General features: G+C 42.9%; 2 protein-coding genes across 5 annotated transcripts in view; one reads left to right on the forward strand and one right to left on the reverse strand.

Annotated features, from left to right (window-relative positions):
• Positions 1-22,035, forward strand: part of CMSS1 (cms1 ribosomal small subunit homolog) — a 385,325-nt gene that overhangs the window by 138,464 nt on the left and 224,826 nt on the right. The window lies entirely within an intron of this gene.
• The window catches only part of FILIP1L (filamin A interacting protein 1 like), a 157,073-nt gene that overhangs the window by 132,537 nt on the left and 2,501 nt on the right, over positions 1-22,035 (reverse strand). Inside the window, exon 1 of one of the 2 annotated variants that reach the window (XM_039537797.1) lies at positions 11-194. The exons of the other annotated variant lie outside the window; for it this stretch is intronic. Within the exon in view, the coding sequence (XP_039393731.1) occupies positions 11-108 (98 nt within the window). The 5' untranslated portion in view covers positions 109-194. Of the gene's footprint in view, positions 1-10; positions 195-22,035 lie in introns of those variants that run through there. 2 annotated transcript variants of the gene reach the window in all.

The raw sequence follows: 22,035 nt of genomic DNA on the forward strand, positions 1-22,035 counted from the left end.
AAAACAACACCTTATTGTGCTGGCTTGCTGTTCAGTCTGTAGTGGATGTTCTGGGCTACTTTGGGTCCCTGTCCGTGTTACAGCGGTGTGAGATGCCAGATGAATCATCGTACACACAGATTATTAGGTTGCACATTGAATGAGTGATTTCTTTCTCCTTTCAGATTTGGTGATCATGCTGTCCGTTGATTTTATATTTTGGGAAACCTCCAACAGTGACTGAAGAACCACCATTGAAAATCTTCATGTTTCTGCAGACACTGTCCCTTTTTGTGCAGCAAACAAAGAACTACTGCAGGAGTGAAAAACATAGACTTCATCCACGCGTCTTGAAATGCTTCCCTTTCTCTTCCAAAGTGTCAGCTCCCTCCCCCCTCCCCCCCCACAACTCCAGTTGCAACATGGCGTAATGGTTGACCTTCTCAGTGCTCTTGACAGTTTAGACAGACCACTGACTGCAGCGTACTACACTGTGGCCACTGCAGAGAGATAATCCATTGTAGTGCAGATTAGGCTGGTTTTCTGTAAGGTTAGTCAGCTTTTGAATGGTTCCAGTGTAATTTATAAACTGGAACAAAGTCATTTTTAACTTTCCACTTGTGTTTTTACCTTTTTACATTGAGCAACATTTTCCACCCAGTTTTTTTTTTTAAATAGGACATGAAGTACCATGAAGTTTCTGGATATCAGCTGTCTCATGGCACCCTAAAGGGTCTGTCATCTCTTCAGAGCCAGGGTTCTGAACGTTAGCTTAATGGCTGGAAAATCTTTCTCTCTGTGTGCCTGTCTCTCAGCTGTACGCTATAACCACATCAAGAGGACCTACTTATACCAGAGATGTCTTGCAACATGGTTAAAACACTCTTCCCTCTTGTAGCGGAGATGGTAGTTCACCATACTGAGGCAATGTTAACTTCCCCTATAATCCGCATTGGAGGACAGAGCTCTCAACTGTACCGCGTTTCATGGTATTTTCTTCCTTTGAGCTAACTCAGGCTCCCCATTACTCTGTACCAACAACTAGGGTGGTACTAGAGCACAGAATGACAGCTGGTAGCAGCTGGGTAAGGAGAGGAGGAGACCTGACTCAAAGCACACCATCTTGCAACTCTGTGTGTTAATATTTATCTTTTGTAAAACAGTCTCTAGAGAGCAATGGTACTTGTACACTCTAGCTATAACATTACAAGGGGATCAGGTGCTTGCTACCTATTAAGCTTGTCATCATTCCCATGTGGAACTCTTGCTGGCCAGCTAGATGATCTTTGCCCGTTTACTTGCTTTCGGATGATGCGTTGTCTGCCTCCTTGGTAGTGTTTGCAGAGCATCTTGGAGTACATGGCAGGGTGATAATATCCCTGCTTACCAGATGCAGTGCAGCTCTCTAGACCCTGTCACAGTCACATTGTCAGACCTGAATTGAGTGGGTGTTAAACTGCAGCATTTCTCTCTCTCTCTAGTTGGAACACCAGTTGAGGGAAGTAATTTCATCAAATAGGTTTGAGACCTTAGGATCTGTTCTCATTGTGTGGGTCTTTAAAAACATTTTTTTATCTCCTAACATAAATGTTCTTTTACATTTAAGAAAGAAATCTTAGTGATGGGCTAATCTATAAGATCAAAATATGCTCTCCTTAAGAGCCACAATAACAAATGATTGAATGTTTCTATGACATTAATTTGGTCTCCACCCTCTCAATCATATTGTGAGAGATATGAAACTGCATTTGTCTCTTTGGCAGCAGTGAACAAGCAGGTGGCTCAGAAATCCCCACTGTTTTTGTGGGAAAGACAGAAATATCCTGCAGAGATGACTTCACCACAGATACCGGAGGGTTTTAAGAAACATCCATCTTTTTTTTTTCCTTTTCCCATCAGTATTTTCTCTCTTTAGCCAGTGATTGACTTATGAGCTAACAAAATCGCTCACAGGAGCAAATATTCTATTAATCCCATGGTAAGGATCTTGGATTGTTGAGAACTTGATATTCCTTCCAAGAGTCCATGACTAAGCAAGGAATTATGTGTTTCTTTTTTTAAACTTCTCTTATTTAAAGGGATATAGTCAAAACAAGAGAGCTCTTTTCTTCAACAGCTAACTCACCTGGGAGCTCTCAAGGATTCAGCGAGCGCTTCTGTTCCTCCACAGGGTCTGTAAGATGGAACTAAGTATCCAGGAGATCCAAGAGCAGGACAGGTCCTCTGCTTGCTCCCCAGTGAGTCTCTTGGCATGGTATCACAGGAGAGTCAAACTGCTGTCACAGGGAGAATAAACAAGCGGCCTGTATTTCTCTCTGTAATAGGGTCTTGTTAAAACTTGGGACCCCTGGTCTTAGCTTTTCAAGGATCCTGCAGCAGCAGTTTTACATAATTCAGGAGAGTCGTTATTCAAACTGGGCAAGAATCTGGCTCCAAGAGATCACGCAAATGTTTCCAAAGAAAGAAAGAGAGCACCTTGAAAGCCATTTCTGTGGTGGAGCCTGGTATGTTCTTTCAACTGACCAATGTTCAGTTTACCATATCTTCGGCTGGGGGAGTCCATTTGGGTCAAAGGATGACACCGGGTCTTTGAAATACATCAGAGAGAATTCTTCCGTAGCAATGTGCTCAGGCTAAAAGTGGTGTGATATACCCTCCTTCCCTATAAACTAGGTTCCTTCGTCACTAATGCCTTGCTGAGATCTGGCCCTGGAAGCCAATATAAGCCAGCAGAAGAGCACTTAAAGTACGTCTCCAAAAAACTCTCCTAGGCTGATGGGCAGACTTGAGTCTTTGCATCATTCGTGCAGTTCATGTCCCAAAGAATCAGGCAAAGGGCTGTCAGTGCCACCGAAGTTCAGTCTAGCTTGTGCCTTTCTTCCCTTTTTTAAAGCTATGGAGAGCCTGGGAAAGGTCTGGAAGGATCACTTGAAGGTCAGACTGATTGATTGTGCTGAATTGGCATAAGAAGTCTTTTCTTGTTTTAACCAGAATTCTGCAGATATTGTACATACCCTGTAGCTACTTTGCAATAAGATGTCTTGTTGTCAGTTTTAAATTTTTGAGCCTTAATCTTCAGATCAGGGATCTCCAAATCTTTCATAGTGTGGATTACATCTTAATAGAAAGATTGTCTTGTGGATTATGATTACACCAGCCGCCTTTCTTTGTATTGACATAAATCTGTTCCCCTCCCAGTCATGGTCAAATGGGCTATCTCTTCTGTTCCCTTTGGCATATGTTCTTGATGTAGCTACAGCAGTTGCTTACATGGCAAAAGTGATATTAGGAGATAATTGTGATGTATTTTTAGCTTCATATAACTAAAGTTAACAGTTGGAAACAGGGAGAAAGAGTGAATACCACGTGTCCAGTCAGCCCTCACCATATGAATAGCGAGTACTCTGTGGCTCGCCAGTGGCTTGCAGACCACAGTTTCAGAGCCACTGATTTAGAAGCAATTTTATGTTAATATTGTGGTTTGAGAACTCAAGAACTGGTATTCACAGTATACAGCTCTTAGAATGCATGCTACAGTTACCCAAAACACGCGTTAAAGTTTATTCACATTATCAGAAATGTTAAGTGCTATTAAGCATTCATGTTTAATTGTTTCTGATCTTTTGAAAGAGGTGTATTTCCATTCAGAGACTACAAACCTCTTTATGCATTAGATCAAAGTTCACTAACAAAAATGTCCACCCATTCCCAATCTATAGCACCTATATAGGGCCCAGTCTTTTTCTTATTGAAGTCAGTGGCCAAATTCAGAGATGAGTCTAAGGGTACGTCTACAGTACAGAATTAATTCGAAGTTATTTCATTCGAATTTCCTGAATCGAGTTCCTACATTCGATGTTATGTGTCCCCACTATAGCGCGTGAATTCAGCGGAGTGTGTCCACAGTACTGAGGCTAGCATCGAATGGCAGAGCGTTGCACTGTGGTAGCTATCCCCCAGTTCCCGCAGTCTCTGCTGCCCATTAGAATTGTGGGTTAAACTCCCAGTGCATGATGGGGCAAAAACATTCTCGCGGGTTTTTCTGGGTGTGTGCCGTCACTCGCTCCTCCCTCCATGAAAGCTACAGCAGACGCCATCCTGCCAGCAGACGGTGCAGCACGGTGCACCACCTGTTTCCTGGTATGATGAATCCACTTTGAATGTCCTCTCCTCTTTCTATCTACTCTTTCATCTAACAATTCCCCACCATTTCGCGGCCATCGTGAACAGAGCCACACAGCTTCCACCGCAAACTCTGCTCACGTTACCACCGCAAACTCTGCTCTCACCACTTTTTCCATGTTGTTGGTCCTGGGCTCCCGTGGAAGCTACAGAAGGCAACAATTCCCTGCTGTTTCTCGTCCATCGTGAACAGAGCCGCACAGCTTCCACCGCAAACTCTGCTCACGTTACCACCGCAAACTCTGCTCTCACCACTTTTTCCATGTTGTTGGTCCTGGGCTCCCGTGGAAGCTACAGAAGGCAACAATTCCCTGCTGTTTCTCGCCCATCGTGAACAGATCCGCACAGCTTCTGCCGCAAACTCTGCTCATGCTTCTGCCGCAAACTCTGCTCTCGCCACTTTTCCATGTTGTCGGTCTTGGGCTCCCATGGAAGCTACAGAAGACAACCATTTACTGCCTTTTATCGGCCATCTTGAACCAAACAACTCATTTCGCGCCCTTTTTCAAGGATTACCCGTGCAGGCGCCATTGTGCAGCAAACATGCTGCATTTTTGACCTTTGTAAATACCTCGCGCGTTATCCAGCAGTATTTCAGTACCTGCAAAACTGGGTGAGGAAGCGACGACCGTGCGATTGCGATTACTATACTGATGAGGACATGAACACAGACATTCCTAGAAGCACGGCATGTGGCGATTGGGAGATCATGGTGCCATTGGGCCATGTCCATGCCGTGGAACACCGATTCTGGACCTGGGAAACAAGCATAGACTGGTGGGATCGTGTAGTGTTGCAGGTCTGGGATGATTCCCAATGGCTGCGAAACTTTCGTATGCGTAGGGCCACTTTCATGGAAATTTGTGACTTGCTGTCCCCTGTCTGAAGTGCAAAGACACCAGAATGAGAGCAGCCCTGGCTGTTGAGAAGTGAGTGGCTATAGCACTGTGGAAGCTTGAAACGCCCGACAGCTACCAGTCAGTCGGGAATCAGTTTGGAGTAGGCAAATCTACTGTAGGGGCTGCTGTGCTGCAAGTAGCCAACACAATCATTGACCAGCTGCTATCAAGGGTAGTGACTTTGGGAAATGTACAGACCATTGTGGATGGCTTTAATGTGCTGGGGTTCCCTAACTGCGGTGGGGCGATAGACAGAACTCATATCCCTACCTTGGCCCCGGCACACCGGGACGGCCAGTACATAAACCGCAAGGGGTACTTTTCCATGGTGCTGCAAGCACTGGTGGATCACAAGGGATGTTTCACCGACATCAATGTGGGATGGCTGGGAAAGGTGCATGACGCTCACATCTTCAGGAACTCTGGTCTGTTTGAACAGCTGCAGAAAGGGACTTACTTCCCAGACCAGAAAATTACTGTTGAGGATGTTGAAATGCCGATAGTTATCCTCAGAGACCCAGCCTACCCCTTAATGCCATGGCTCATGAAGCCGTACACAGGCACCCTTGACAGTAGTAAGGAGCAGTTCAACTATAGGCTGAGCAAGTGCAGAATGGTGGTGGAATGTGCTTTTGATGTTTGGAAGGGCACTGGTGCAGTTTACTGACTCGGTTAGATCTCAGCACAACCAATAATCCAATTGTAATTGCTGCTTGCTGTGTGCTCCACAATATCTGTGAGAGTAAGGGGGAGACGTTTATGGCGGGGTGGGAGGTTGAGGCAACTCGCCTGGCTGCCAACTTCGCACAGCCAGACAACAGGGTGATTAGAAGAGCGAAGCAGGATGCGCTGCGCATCAGAGAAGCTTTGAAATCCAGTTTCATGACTGGCCAGTCTATAGTGTGACAGTTCTGTTTGTTTCTCTTGAAGTTACCCGCGCCCTATATATATGAAAGGAAATAAAGTCAAAATTGTTTTAAAACTGTTCTTTATTATTTTATGCACAATGCATTGAGAGCAATTATAAGGTAGACTGGGGGAGGGGGAAGGTTGGAGGGGGGGTGGAGGAGGGAAGGAGAAGTCCAAAAACCAAATCAAAAGTTTGCATCTCCCAGCTTTCTGGTGCTTGGGCGATCCTCTGGGGTTGAGTGTGTGGGTCCCTCGTAGCCTCCCCCCTCGTGTTCTTGGGTGTCTGGGTGAGGAGGCTGTGGAACTTGGGGGTGGAAGGAGTTTGATTATACAGGGGCTGCAGCGGCAGTGGTCTTGCTGCCTTTCCCACATTAGATCCACCATACAGTGGAGCATGTCAGTTTGCTCCCTCATGAGCTTGACTATAGCATCCTGCTCCTTTCCCATAGCAAGCAATGCCTGGTGGGTTTGCCATATAAAAGGAGGGCCTGCGGGTTCTCTGGGATGATCACTGCACACAACAAGCCCCCAACCGCGTGGCTCCGATCAGGCTCAGAGCAGGGAAGAGCCATTTACTCTAAACACGAACAGCCCAGCACAGCTGGGTTCTCGCCCCCCACTGCATGGCTCCGATCAGGCTCTCACTCACCAGAAGTACCTTCTCCAGGGTTATGGAACAGGAGCCGCCTTGGGAGTGAGGGGAGGTTACTGGCTCCAGCATTAAGATTAGTTCCTGGCTAGGGGGGAAAACGGATTCCCCACTTGCTGCCTGTATACTGTCCTCCTCCTCCTCGCTCCGTGCAACTCCCCTCTTGCAGGTGTCTGTGGACAGTGGTGGGATAGTGGTGGCATCACCCCCCGTAATTGCATGCAGCTCACGTTAGAACTGGAATGTATGTGGCTGTGACCCAGAGCGCCCATTTCCTCCCTGGCTTTTTGGTACGCTTGCCTGAGCTCCTTGATTTTTGTACGACACTGCTCTGTGTCCCTGGAGTAGCCTCTTTCTGTCATGGCCCTGGAGACTTTAGCGTACGTATTTGCGTTCCCTTTTTTTGGGAACGTAGTTCTGCCATAACAGACTCATCTCCCCAGCATGCAGTGAGGTCCAGTACCTCCCGTTCGGACCATGCTGGGGCTCGTCTGCGAATCCGGGACTGTGTGATCTCCTGTGATGGTGGACTCTGCATGATTGCCTGTGATGGTGGACTGTGCTGATGGTCATCTGTGCTGCTGGTGACCAAACAGGAAATGAAATTCAAAAGTTCCCAGGGCTTTTCCTGCCCACCTGGCTAGTGCATTGGAGTTGAGAGTGTTGAGCAGTCACAAGGGAGCATCCTGGGATAGCTCCTGGAGGCCAATAATGTCGATTTGCATCCACAATACCTTTAACCCGAGGTTGCGATCTCGATTTAAGCGCTACGCCACTTGCCTAGGCGGAGTACAGAAATCGAATTAAAGAGCCCTTTAAATTGAAAAAAAACTGTTTGGTCATGTGGACAGAATCATTTTTCTTCGAAATAACTCGGCTAATTCCGAAATAACAGGCTAGTGTAGACCAGGCCTACGATTGTGTAATTTACACCTTCTGGCCCCCCTTACACAATTCCCAACTGCTGTAGAGATATACCCTAAGAGTTGGACCATCTCCCAAACACATTGTTACACCTTCCTGTTAGTTGCTTTTCTTGCTAAACCAGTCTTTTTCACACACCTCTGTTTGTTACACCAGCTGTACCTCCTCTAGATTAAGTAAAGGCGTTTCAGCTTTTGTATGTGGGTGGTAGTCTGAGGGATGAGAAAGTACACCAGTATAATTTACATGTTGAAGATGCTGGAAGGAAGTAGACTTACTCAGATTCCCCTCTGAATTTGGCTCATTTGAGGATTTTGCCATTGATTTCAATGCAAGGAAGATTAGAATCAGTGATTCTGAAGTTAAATCATTTGATACCTGTGTATTATAGCTTAGCTGTAAAGTAGTGATGAGTGACAAGGCTCTGCCATTATACGGCTCTGTTTTCAGGAGTTTATAACTTTTGGGGAGAGGTAGATAGGTTGCTCTTAGCTGAAATTTCTATTGCTTATTCTCCCAAAAGTGGGTTGAGGGGAGGGTTGTTTAACTACATTCAATTGCTTATGAGATCTCAATTTGTGAAGGGAATATTTTTTCACTATTTAAATTATTCGTATGCTTATTTTATATTCAAACACTTTTTAAATAGGTTCTTTCTAATACTTTGAACTTACCATGGAACGTAGTCCTCAGTGAGGACAAGTGATTTTGATGTGATTTGAAGAAATTTGGTTAGAAAATACAGTTCTAAGCATTTAAAACGATGGGCTGCATTATCTTTTACTCCCTTTTTAACAAAGATGAGATGCTCACCTGGCATCTTCAGTACCACCCATTGAAATAAAATGCAGCTTTCTTATATTTCAGTTATTATGCCAGGTTGCATTCCAAGTATTTTTGCCTTTTTTATTAGCTTAAAACATAGTTCACATTATTTAATATAGATTTTGTGGTTTAATATTTAGTCTGCAGCTGCTGTAATTTAGCGTTCAGTATATAATTATTCTGTAATTATAGGACTATTCAAAGCAAAAGCTGGAAATCATAGAATATCAGGGTTGGAAGGGACCTCAGGAGGTCATGTAGTCCAACCCCCTCCTCAAAGCAGGACCAATCTGTAGACAGATTTTCACCCCAGATCCCTAAATGGTCCACTGAAGGATTGAACGCACACCCCTGGATTTAGCAAGTCAATGCTCAAACCACTGAGCTATCCCTCCCCCTACTGCTACATGAAAAGAAAATGTTCCTACTTTTCAAATTGTGTACCTAAATGCAGCCTTTATCATTGTACCCTAAAATTAACCGGACAACAGACAACTGTGTAGCAGAAAGACTCAGATCTTATATTTTTACAATACTTGAAGATAAATATAACCCATGTATGGTTGGGTTTTTTTGTTTTGTTTTGTTTTTTAAAGGAGAAAAGAGAATGGTATAGAGAAGGTAGACTGGAAACTTGTGTTTTCTCTTTTTCAGAATATGAGATCAGACATTCAGCAGAATTGAAAGATGGCAAATTCAAAGCTGATTAAACAAATACTTTTTTCAAATGGCCCTCATTAATCTGTGGTGCTTTCATTACCACAGGATATCACTGAGGCAGAGAGTTTAGCAGGATTCAAGAAGGAATTAGACATTAAGGAGCAGGTGGCAAACGTCCCCAGCTAAGTATAAAAGATGACTTTGCCAGAGGGCTGGAAGTTGTGGAGGAATGGAAAATTATATTAGGGTCATAGGAGCAACGAGAGGGAAAACAATGAGCAGACTCCCCCAACATCTTAGATATCTATACAAGAGGAATGACATAACTGGCATCACAGAGACTTGACGGGATAAATTTCATGATTGGCATACTGGAATAGAGGGTGATAGTTTGTTCAGGAAGGACAGGCAGAGAAAAATGGGAGGAGATGCATTGCACATCAAGAATGTATACACTTGTCCTGAGGTCCAGAAGGAGGTGAGGAGCAGACCAGTTGGAAGTTTCACAGTGAAGATGAAAGGGGGAAAAACAGGGGTGATGTTATGGTAGAGGTCTACTGCAGACCACCAAATCAGGAAGAGGAGGTGGATGAGGCATTTCTAGAACAAATATCAGAAATATTCAAAACACAAGACCTGGACCTGGTAGTGATGGGGGACTATACCTACCCAGACATATTTTAGAAAAGTAATGGCAAAACTCAAAATGTTCACTAAATTCTTGGAATATGTTAAGGATAACTTCTTGCTTCAGAACATGGAGGAAGTAACTGGTGGGGAGAGCTATTTTAGATTTTATTTTGACTAAGGGAGGAATTGCTTGTGAAACTTAGGGCTTGTCTGCACTACTGGCCATATCGACGGGCAATGATCAATCTGGCGGGGGTTGATTTATCGTGTCTAGTATAGATGTGATAAATTGACCGCCGATCGCTCTAGCGTTGACTTCGGTACTCCATCTCAACGAAAAGCGCAAGGGGAATCGACAGGAGAGCGTTTCTTGTTGACACACCACAGTAAAGACACCATGGTAAGTAGATCTAAGTATGTCGACTTCGGCTACATTATTCACATAGCTGAAATTGCCTAACTTCGATCGATTCCTCCCCACCCATCTCCAGAGTGTAGACAAGCCCTGAAGGTGGAATGTAACTTAGGTGAATGTGATCATAAGTTCATAGGCTTCATGATTCTAATGAAAGGAACGAGTGAGAACAGCTGAATAAAGACAGGATTAAAAAAAAAAGCAGACTTTAACAAACTCAGAGAACTAGTAGATAATGTCCCCTGGGGAAGAAAATCTAAGGGAATAAAGAGTTCAAGAGAACTGGCATTTTCACACAGAGACAATATGAAGCGCACAACAGCAAACTATTCCAATGCAAAGGAAGGTTAGGAAGAATACTAAGAGACTGATATGGCTCCATCTGGAATTCTTTAATGATCTGAAGATCAAAAAGGACTCCTACCAAAAGTGGAAATGTGGACAGATTTAAGAATGAATGCAAAAGAATAGCACAAGCATATAGGCACAAAATGAATTTCACCAAGCAAGAGACATAAAAGGCAATAAGTAGAGGTTCTAGAGATAAATTAGGAGCAAGAGAAAGGTGAAAGAAGGTGTAGGTCCACTACTTAATGAGAAAGGAGAGCTAATAACACAGGCACACTGCACCATAGTAACGCTAACTCAGGAACCAATCCATGCAACAAACCTCGATGCCAACTCTACCCACATATCTACACCAGCGACACCATCACAGTACCTAACCAGATCAGCCACACCATCACCGGTTCATGCACCTGCATGTCCACCAATGTAATATACGCCATCATATGCCAGCAATGCCCCTCTGCTATGTACATCGGCCAAACTGGACAGTCTCTACGGAAAAAGATAAATGGACACAAATCAGATATTAGGAATGGCAATATACAAAAACCTGTAGGAGAACACTTCAACCTCCCTGGCCACACAATAGCAGATCTTAAGGTGTCCATCCTGCAGCAAAAAAACTTCAGGACCAGACTTCAAAAAGAAACTGCTGAGCTTCAGTTCATCTGCATTTTGACACCATCAGCTCAGGATTAAACAAAGACTGTGAATGGCTTGCCAACTACAAAACCAGTTTCTCCTCTCTTGGTTTTCACACCTCAGCTACTAGAAGAGGGCCTCATCATCCCTGATTGAACTAACCTCGTTATCTCTAGCCTGCTTCTTGCTTGCTTATATATACCTGCCCCTGTAAATTTCCACTACATGCATCTGACGAAGTGGGTATTCACCCACGAAAGCTCATGCTCCAAAACGTCTGTTAGTCTATAAGGTGCCACAAGACTCTTTGCTGCTTTTACAGATCCAGACTAACATGGCTACCCCTCTGATACTTAACACAGGAGTAGGCAACCTATGGCACGGGTGCCGAAGGCGGCACGCGAGCTGATTTTCAGTGGCACTCACACTGCCCAGGTCCTGGCCACCAGTCTGGGGGGCTTTGCATTTTAGTTTAATTTTAAATGAAGCTTCTTAAACATTTTAAAAGCCTTATTTACTTTACATACAACAATAGTTTACTTACATATTATAGACTTGTAGAAAAAGACCTTCTAAAAACGTTAAAATGTATTACTGGCACGTGAAACCTTAAATTAGAGTGAATAAATGAAGATTCGGCACACCACTTCTGAAAGGTTGCCGACCCCATAATAACACATGATGCCTCACCAAGACTGAGGTGTTTAATGCCCATTTTGCATCAGTTTTCTCTAAGAAATTTAATTGTGAATGTATGCTTAACACAATATTAACAACAAGAGGGAAGAACTCAAGCCAGAATAGGAAAGGACCGGTTAAAAAATATCTAGATAATTTAGATGTATTCAAGTTGGCAGGGACTGATAAAAATTTACCCCAGGGAAAAGAAACTAACTGAGGCAATCTCAGAACTATTAGCAGTTATCTTTGAGAACTCATGGAGGCTGGGTGAGATCCCAGAGGGCTGGAAAAGAGAAAACGGAATACCTATCTTTAAAAGGAGGAGTGAAGGGGATCCAGGAAATTACAGCTTAACTTTGATATCTGGAAAGATACTGGAACAAATTATTAAACAATCAGTTTGTAAGCACCAGAGGATATTAGGTTGATAAATAACAACTAACATGGATTTGTCAAGAACAAATCATGCCAAACCAACCTAATTTCCTTCTTAGTGGTGTAGTGGATGCGGGGAAGCAGTAGACATAAGCTTGTTTGCATAAGGCTTTGGACACAGTCCCACATTACATTCACATAATGTGGAAATGTGGTCTAGATGAAGTTATTATAAAGTGGGTGCATATAACTGGTTGAAATACCATACCCTGAGTAATTATCAAAGGTTTTCTGTCAAATTGGGAGGATGTATCTAGTGGGGTCGCACAGGGGTCAGTCCAGGGTTTGGTACTATTCAACATTTTCATTAATGACTTTGATAAAGAAGTGAAGAGTATGCTTATAAAATTTGTGGATGACACCAACATGGGAGAAGTCACAAGAACTTCAGAGGACTGATTTAGAATTTAAAATGACCTTGAAAAATTGGAGAATTCGTCTAAAGTCAACTAGATGAAATTCAATAAAGACAAGTGCAAAGTCCATCACTTAGGAAGGAAAAATCAAATATACAACTATAAAATGAGGAATAACTGGGTGGGGGAGTAGTACTGCTCAGGGGTTATAGTGGATCACAAATTGAATGTGAGCCAAAAATATGAAGGAATTGTGAAAAAAAAAGCTAATATCGTTCTGGGGTGTATTAACAGTAGTGTCATAAGTAAGACACGAGAGGTAATTGTTCCACTCAGCTTGATGCTAGTGAGGCTCATCTAGAATATTGTGTGCAGTTTTGGGTGCTAATCTTTAACACAGGTGTGGACAGATTGGAGAGCATCTAGGGGAAAGCAACAAAAAATGATAAAGGGCTTAGAAACATGAGTAGGGCCCTACCAAATTTGCAGTCCATTTTGGTCAATTTCATGGCCATAGGATATTAAAAATTGTAAATTTCATGATTTCAGCTGTTTAAATCTGAAATTTCATGGTGTTGTAATTCTTGGGATCCTGACCCAAAAAGGAATTGCAAAGTTATTGTATGGGGGGGTGGGTGGGGGTTGGGCTACTGCTACCTTACTTCTGCTCTGTTGCTGATGGCGGTGCTGCCTTCAGAGCTGGGCAGCTGAAGAATGATGGCTGCTGGCTGGGAGCCCAGTGCTGAAGGCAGAGCCGCCGCCAGCAGCAGCACAAAAGTAAGGATGGCATGGTATGGTATTGCTACCCTTACTTCTGCACTGCTTCTGGCGGGGTGGTGCCTTCAGAGCTGGGCGCCTGGCCAGCAGCTGCCTCTCTCCAGCCACCCAGTTCTGAAGGCAGCACAGAAGTAAGGGTGGCAATACCACAATCCTCCTAAAATAACCTTGTGACCCCCCCTGCAACTCCCTTTTGGGTCAGGACTCCCAATTTGAGAAACACGGGTCTCCCCTGTGAAATCAGTATAGGATAATGTAAAAGCACACAAATATCAGATTTCACAGGGGGAGACCAGATTTCACGGTCCGTGACGTATTTTTCATGGCTGTGAATTTGGTAGAGCCCTACCTATGAGGAAAGGCATATTTGGTCTTGAGAAAGAAAGAGTGATGGGGGATCTGATAACGTCTTCAAATACATTCAGGGCTGTTATAAAGAGGACAGTGATCAATTGTTCTCCACGTCCACTGAATGTAGGATTAGTAGTAATGGGCTTAATCTTCTGCAATAGATATTTAGCTTAGATATTAGGAAAAATTTTCTAACTACAAGGCAATTTAAATGCTGGCATAGACTTCCAAGGGCGGTTATGGAATGTCCACCTTTGGAAGTTTTTAAGGACAGGATAGACAAACACCTGTCAGGGATGGTCTAGGTCAGGGGTAGGCAACCTATGGCACAGGTGCCAAAGGCGGCACGCGAGCTGATTTTCAGTGGCACTCTCACTGCCCGGGTCCTGGCCACCAGTCCGGGGGGCTCTGCATTTTAATTTAATTTTAAATGAAGCTTCTTAAACATTCTGAAACCTTATTTACTTTACATACAACAATAGTTTAGTTATATATTATAGACTTTTATAGAAAGAGACCTTCTAAAAAGGTTAAAATGTATTACTGGCACGCGAAACCTTAAATTAGAGTGAATAAATGAAGACTTGGCACACCACTTCTGAAAGGTTGCTGACCCCTGGTCTAGGTTTATGGTCAGAACAGGTAGATGGACTTGATGACCTCTGTTTCTTCTTCCAACCCTATATTTCTATGATTTGTATGGATAACAAGAATGTCCAGGATAGTATATTCAATATTTTAAAAAAAGTTTTGGAAGGGATATACGCTTCCGTGCTTCATGGCATAAACCAGACTCTTACTTGTCAGGGTTAGGCTTAAGCAGAATCTTTCCCTATGGGCAGGTCATTCCATAACTGCCTAGTGAAGGGTTTCTTACACTTTCTTCTGAAACAGCTGGTACAGGCTACTGTCTTTGACAGGCTATTGGTGTTAGTGCTACCTTATAATTATTTATACAAAATTGTATCCACTGGATAGTTTATTGCAGTGCTACTTAACTGGGCAAAATGTATTCATGTTTAAAACATCTTTTCAAAGCTGCCATATACAAAACGCTATAATAGAGTATAGAGAACAATTCTGTAGAGAGAGGTGGACAAAAATGAGCTGATACGCTCTAATGTGACTTTTCCATCGCTGACTTCTATGATTAAATCTACCTCCCCTCTCTCCTTTTTACCTGCCAGCGTGCTACTCACAATATGCGGATTATCCCTGTGTGGTGGTAGGTGGAATTGCTCTATTAAAGCAGAGTTTGTGATAAATTATTTGGTGATGTCTTTGTGCTCTCCAGTAATGTGGCCTAAAGTATTCTGAGAACTTCTTCCTAATCTGATCTCTCCCACGATAATCCAATTTAAGAAACAGATGGTTTTATAATGTCAGATTTATAGTTCATAAGAGGAAGTAACCACCAGGTTTTGGGATTTTACTGTTGTTTTTTTTCTTAAAGAAAAAAGTCATTGTGGCCTCTAAGTGCCCATTAGCTTCCTAACCACTTGTGTCCATCTCTGGTCCCAGCTTCATTCATTTTTGCTGTGGAGTTAGAGATAAGGCTGTATTCAAAACAGCAAAAGACAGCAATGGGAGCTCTACACATGTAGAAGAAATGTAGAATGGGCAACTGAGATTGCAGTGTGGATTGAAGAATAAAACTATACCCTTAATACAGCCCAATAAGCGCTTCCTAATTTGCTGCTCTTTTTCTTCAGGGATAGTTTAACGAGCATAGCTTTGCTGAGTGTGGGAGTGTTCTCTTCAGCATTGCTCTCCTGCACACATGAAAATAAACCACAGGCTTCTGAATATCCTGAGAATAGTTTCTTCAAAGGAAGATCAAAAGTGTTTACTAATGTCTGATGAGGCCGCATGCCTGTCTCGCTCATGAACTCATGTCTATGGTGAGCGTGTTAAAGGACAATCAGGATCATTATTCCACTTGTTTGATCATTAGCTACTTAGTTTGAGCGTAAATGACTCTTGTTTGGAGGGGGAAAGAGAAGAAAAAGCTGCACAGATGTCCCATAATTTTATCAAGACATGAGTAATACAGCTATGCACAAGCCCAAACCTCTGTTGTGCTTCCCTTGCATTCTGTGGGATGATCTACTTGAACTTCAAACAAAAATACTTGGAGTTTTTCATGTTCAAAAGTTCTGTAGAGACATTTTAAAAATTCAGTTGTATCCATTTTTATGGATTTTACAAATGATGTAAAATATCCAATTTTTGGTTTGCAAGAGTTCATCAAAACTGATTTTGGCTTGCATGGGTGTCTGGATTCACCTGGTTTTTCACGTAAACCATACAAAACTAAGGATCACCCCAGTTTGCTCTAAAAGTTTTATCAACTTCGCTCAAATCCAGAATTCTCAAACTTTTGAAAGCTTGTGCTCTACTTTCAGAAAATGGATCAATTTGTGTTCTTCCCCCCATCCATTCTGCAACTTTGCCCTGGGTTTTAAAGGCCTACTTATCTTAATTTATGCATCTTTTGTGCCCTTTGGTCTCTCCTTTGTACTTCCTAGGAGAATGCACCCCACTTTTAAGACTGCTTAGAGCAGCATTTCTCATTCCAGACATTTTATACCATACTCATCACCATGGTATCTAAACATCTGGATTTCAACAAAACTAGGTTGAGATTCAAGTTTGTAATTAATCCTAGGGTGTTGGATTTCATAACTGATTTCACACAGCCCTCATAAATGACCTTATTCTGCAGCAACCCAGAAATCTGAAAGTAAGCCTCAAAGTTCATTCAATCAGAAATTAAACCATGTAAATTTTCTTTTGTACTGTCACTTTAGAGCATTCGTCTAATTCATAATCTGGATTTTCCTTTTTCATTATAAAGCTCCAATTCAGATGTAGTTTGTTCAGTGAACCACTACATTGTGCTGCAGTAATTAGAGGAATATTGTATTATCACAATTATTCCCTTCTGTATATACTGTAATACAGAAGGTGTGATCTCACATGTTATTGTTCTCTGGTTTGTTTATTAAACATTAATAATAATGAGTTTATAATTGTAAATTAACACCTAATCATGATTATGCCAGACACAAATAACCTGCCTGAATTGGACAACAGAGGTCTTTTGTATTGTATAAGAAATATGCTGAAAAACTGCTTTCCTGGATCTGTAAACTAACACAAAATAGAAATGTTAAAAGCATTGCAGGGTTTTTCCCACCCTTACTCCTGCCCTCATGGAAGGTCATCCAGTATTTTCCATTTTTTCCCCAGATTTAGGGCCCAGTATTCTTAAAGGTGCTGATCACCAACAACACCTTTTGAACTGAGAGTAATGGGACTTGAATCTGTCAAGATCAGCTCTTCAGTCCTCTTGATGAGCTCCCTCCCAGAAAGTGCTAGATCAGTGACTCTCAAACTTTTTTACTGGTGACCCCTTTCATATAGCAAGCCTCTGAATGCACCCCACCCCAAATATATATAAAAAAGGTGTTTTTAATTTATAACACCATTATAAATGCTGGAGGCAAAGCGGGATTTGGGGTGGAGGTTGACAGCTCACGACCCCCCATGTAATAACCTCATGACCCCCTGAGGGGTCCCGACCCCCAGTTTGAGAACCCGTGTGCTAGATCCTGCTTCCTGTGGCACTGCCTAGGTTAGTCAGAGAAAGGGAATGTTGGAGAGTGATAAGAGCTTATTCCCTATCCTCTGAGAAAAGAATGCTGCTCCATCGTGCACCCAGTTCTTGTCAGTTTATGACACAAACGCTGATCCTCTGCCAAAGATCCACTCGGACCAGGTCATCCTTTGACTTGCCAGCATTCACAGTGATAATACACTGCACTGTATCTGTTTTTACTAGGAGCCCCCAGACATGCAAGGTACAAACATCATCTATGAAGTTGTGAGCGTTCTCCTTTTTCAAATTCAATTAGATTGAGGGTGCTCTCTACTTCTGCATGATTGGGACTTCAGATTGTAATCTCTTTGAGGGCATGGACTCTTGTTTTGTTTTGTTTTGTTTTAAAACCTCATTGTGCAAACTGTCTGTTGATTTCATTGACAGCAGGACCATGCCCTTTGTTTGCTACTTTCTACCTATTGTAAAGTGCACGAGGCAAATAAATAATAATGTGAAGAATATAGACGTCTCCGTGTAGCTTATCACTTCAGCTCCATGGTTGCTTGCTACTTTTTTGTAAGAGATATTTTAATTGAGATTAATTTTCTCTTATTGCCTGAAATGAGCCTAAGTAAAATCATGCCTTTGGCTCCGAGTGATGGTTTATATATTTTATATGGTTAATATTATTAATTGGTAGCTGTGGCTCTGCATATTTGGCAGGCAAATGAAGGGGAGAATGACAAGTACAGATTTTGAAAGGTAACTATATAAGGTGAAAATTCTTTTTTGTCTGTGTTCAGATTACAGGTTTTATAAGCCACGATATTCATTATTATTTATTGTAGTAGTTTACAGTTTTAGACCTTTCAGCTCTCTTGGGAATATACCCAGCTCCAATGATGTAACTTTGGAAAATGCAATAAAAATCCATTGGAAACCACAGCTTTCTAATAGGAAGTTTCTTGAAAGCAGTAAAATTAAATTGCCTCCACACTGAAAAAGGAAGTGGAATCGATGGCTGTACGCTGGGTAAAATTGACTCTTGTATGTCCCCAATTTTCGTGGTTGAAATTGTGTGTATCTAGGTTGTCATGTCTGGTTGGAGGGGTAAGGGGTGGAACTTGTAAATTTCTTCTGTTATTAGATAGCATAATTCACAATTCCACTACATAGGCTTCATACTTAAGGAAGTATGTTCCTGATTTGCAGCCACAGCTGTGATTTCATCCTGTTTTTGATTATGTTGTAATTCAGTCTTCTGAGGGTAACATGTATTTCAGAGGCGGCTTTGAACACATTGTCATTTGTTCCTTTCTTTGTTTTTCTACTTGTTCAGATAAAGATGGTTGTGGACAATTCCTATGGCTGCTGGCTGCTGGGAGTCAAGGATGGGGGGAAAAACACAGAAAGACACATGGCTATGTAGTGATACTGAGCTACAGGAGTGGCATGGTGTGGGGAGATCTCTGATTACTCAGGGTACGTCCACACTAGGGTAGCGATCGATCTGTCGGGGATTGATTTATCGTGTCTCATCTAGACGCGATAAATTGGTCCCCGAACGCATTCCTTGTTGACTCCAGAACTCCCCCAGGGTGAGAGGCGGAAGGGGAGTCCCACACCGTGAGGACGGGAGGTAAGTCGATCTGAGGGTACGTCTACACTACGGGACTATTCCATATTAAATAAATTAAATTTTAATTTTTAAAACAGATTTTATAAAATTATAAAACCAACCACAACACACACATTAAATGGTGTGTGCGGTGGTGTCGTCGGGCTAGTGTTTTTTTTCTGTTGCACTGTGTAGCTGGTAGCTTCGTAGCTCCCATCCCCCATTCCCCCCCCCCCCCCCGCCCCTTGAACTTGAGTTGAGATGCCTGAGGGGCAAAAAAAAAAAAATGTGGGTGGTGGTTGGGGGTAAGGCGTGTCTTCTCCCTCTCTCTGAAAGCTGGCAAAGCACAAGCATCTTTTTTTTTTTTTTTTTTCCCCTGATTGCCCTGGCAGATGCCATAGCATGGAGCCTGTTTTTTTTTTTTTTTGTGACTGTCTGTGTGTGTATGTATAGATGCAGACACAGCAGCAGCAGCAGGCACACACAAGCATTTTTTTTTTTGCATGACAGCAGAGATGGTTACTAGCCATACTGCACCATCTACCATACCATAAATGGGTAATAAGATGGTAGGTATCCAGTTTTCTTTGCACTGTGTGCCAGTTGCCATTTGCTGCTGCCCCTGCCCAAGGGCCAATCAGCCAAAAAAAAAAAAAAATGATGAAACCTCCCTCCCTCCTCCTGGTATCTAAAAAAAAAAATAGTCCCTGCCTAGAATATGGGTGTAGTGTAGAGAGAACCACTCATATCAGTAGAGCAGAGAGCACAGCAGCTGCTGTGTGTCATCCAGAAAATTATATGCTGTATGCTATATCAGGGGGGGTGCTCCTGCAACAACCCCACCTGTTGATTCCGTTCCCCCAGCCCCCCCTGGGCTGCATAGCATTTGTACCCCACTTGTGTGATGAATTCATAAAGAATGCAGGAATAAGACACAGTGACTTGTTAGTGAGAAAAATGAGTGGAGCAGCAGCCAGCTATATCCAGAGAGGAGAGGGACAGTAAGGAATGTGGAGAGCCCAGCATCCCTCTGCTAGTCAGGGGGCAATTGAATCTTTTCTTACACATGAAGGGTGGGGGCTGATGGAGCTCAGCCCCTGTTGCTGATGGATGATACCAGCCCACCCACCACCACCACCAAAAAAAAGAAAATTAGGGCCAGCCGCCCTTGACGGATGCGGGATGCTAGTCGCATGGTTAGTACCAGCCTTGCTGCTGCCCCCATGTGCAGTAGGCTGATGACGGTATCAGTCTTACTGCACCATCTGCACCCACCATGGCGGGGGGGAGGGAGAATGTTGGTGTTTGTGGCTGCAGCATCGCATCTCTATCTGCATCAAAAAGATATAGGTGACATAAAAGAAAAAAGAGAGAGAAGATGTTTTTTTTTTTCACTTCTGGGTGGGGGTGTGTGTAAATCTGCTGAGCTATGCCCTGACCCACCATGGGACACTGTGTTGACCCTAGAAGCATTTGGAGCTCAGCCAAGAATGCAAATACTTTCGGAGACTGCAGGAACTGTGGGATAGCATAGCTTGAGTCCTCCAGTCCTCCCCCATTTGATTCTTGCTTTTTTGGCTTTTCTTTCGTCACGCAGTCGCTGCTGAGCCTGCCCTGCTCTGTCATCTGAGAATTTTAAAAAATGATTCTGAATTTCATCTTCTTCAACGGAGCGATGATGAACGATTTGCCTGCCTGCACAGATCACATCATCCGCATGGTCCATGCTGCTTTTTTTTTTTTTTTTGATTTGGACTGCGCGCCACCCGTGCTGATCGGAGCCACGCTGGGCAAAACAGAAAATATCAAAAGTTCGCGGGGCTTTTCCTGTCTACCTGGCCAGTGCATCCGAGTTCAGAATGCTGTCCAGAGGTCACTGGGTGCTCACTGTGACCGCCCCCGAGGCCAATACCGTCAATCAGCGGCCACACTAACCCTAATCCGATATGGTAATACCGATACTAGCGTTACTCCTCTCGTTAGGGAGGAGTACAGAAACCGGTTTAAAGAGCCATTAAAATCGATATAAGGTACATCCTAGTGTGGACGGTTGTGGCGTTAAATCGGTTTTACGCTCCTAAAACCGATTTAAACGCCTAGTGTAGACCAGGCTTAAGATATGTCAACTTCAGCTACACTATTCTCGTAGCTGAAGTTGCGTATCTTAGATCGATCTCTCCCCACCCACCCCCAGTGTAGACCAGGAAATACACAGTATAAGAAGATTCTGTGGGAGTTTATGGACTGATCTTCAACAAGAAGTCAAAGATGGTTTTGCCACTGACATCAGTGGGAACAAGATTGGGGCCTTTATTGGTTGTGGTGAGTGGTTTTTTGATGGTGGTGGGACAGACTTGGGCTTTGTGTAGTTGTTTGGCTGGAGGTGAGACGATGGAGACAGAAACATCACATGTGGTTAATACTTGCATTCATGCAAAAATCTTCCACCCTCCAAAAAGTTAAACAGACACTGAACCCCACCCTAAAAGCTATTGGGAACTGTTGAGCACCCTCAGCACATATATTACTTTAGTAGGAGTTGAGGTTGCTTAGCGCTTCACAGGGGCACTCTAGCATTTTGTAGAATTGGGCCCTTTATCCTCCATGCATATTCCTTGGTGTTGCCCTTTATGTATTCAGAAGTGGCTCAGCTCAGGTGCTAATATGCCCACTTCCTTATGAATCTCGTCCATCACATCTCCCATGTTTGATGGCATACTGCACTTTTCCCATTCAGTCTAGATACATAGGCTCAACCCTCAAGTATGAGACAATATTCATATCAGAAGAAAAAATTCACTTCCAACATAGGAGGTTAGTTTGTGAACATTTGCTTAATTTTTTTTAAAGGTGCTTTTGTTGATGTTTTATTCCTGAATGGTTAGAAATGAGTAATTCTAACAGGCAAAAGGTGAATATTTAGTATTAAGACACACTAGCAGATTAAAAGTATATAGTCTTTCTGTAAGAGCATAAATTTTCTTAACACTCTGTTCTGATCAATTCAGTTTTTGTTGTGTGAATAAGTATTTAAAACATGTTGATAGTGGAGTGGTTTTACCTTGATTAAGAGAATATCCAGACCTGAACAACCTCTGGTTTCAGTACATGCCATTTAGAATGGAAGGCATGGTCACAGGTAATAAATTGG

This window comes from Mauremys reevesii, linkage group 1, assembly GCF_016161935.1.
Source record: "Mauremys reevesii isolate NIE-2019 linkage group 1, ASM1616193v1, whole genome shotgun sequence".
NCBI lineage: Eukaryota > Metazoa > Chordata > Testudines > Geoemydidae > Mauremys > Mauremys reevesii.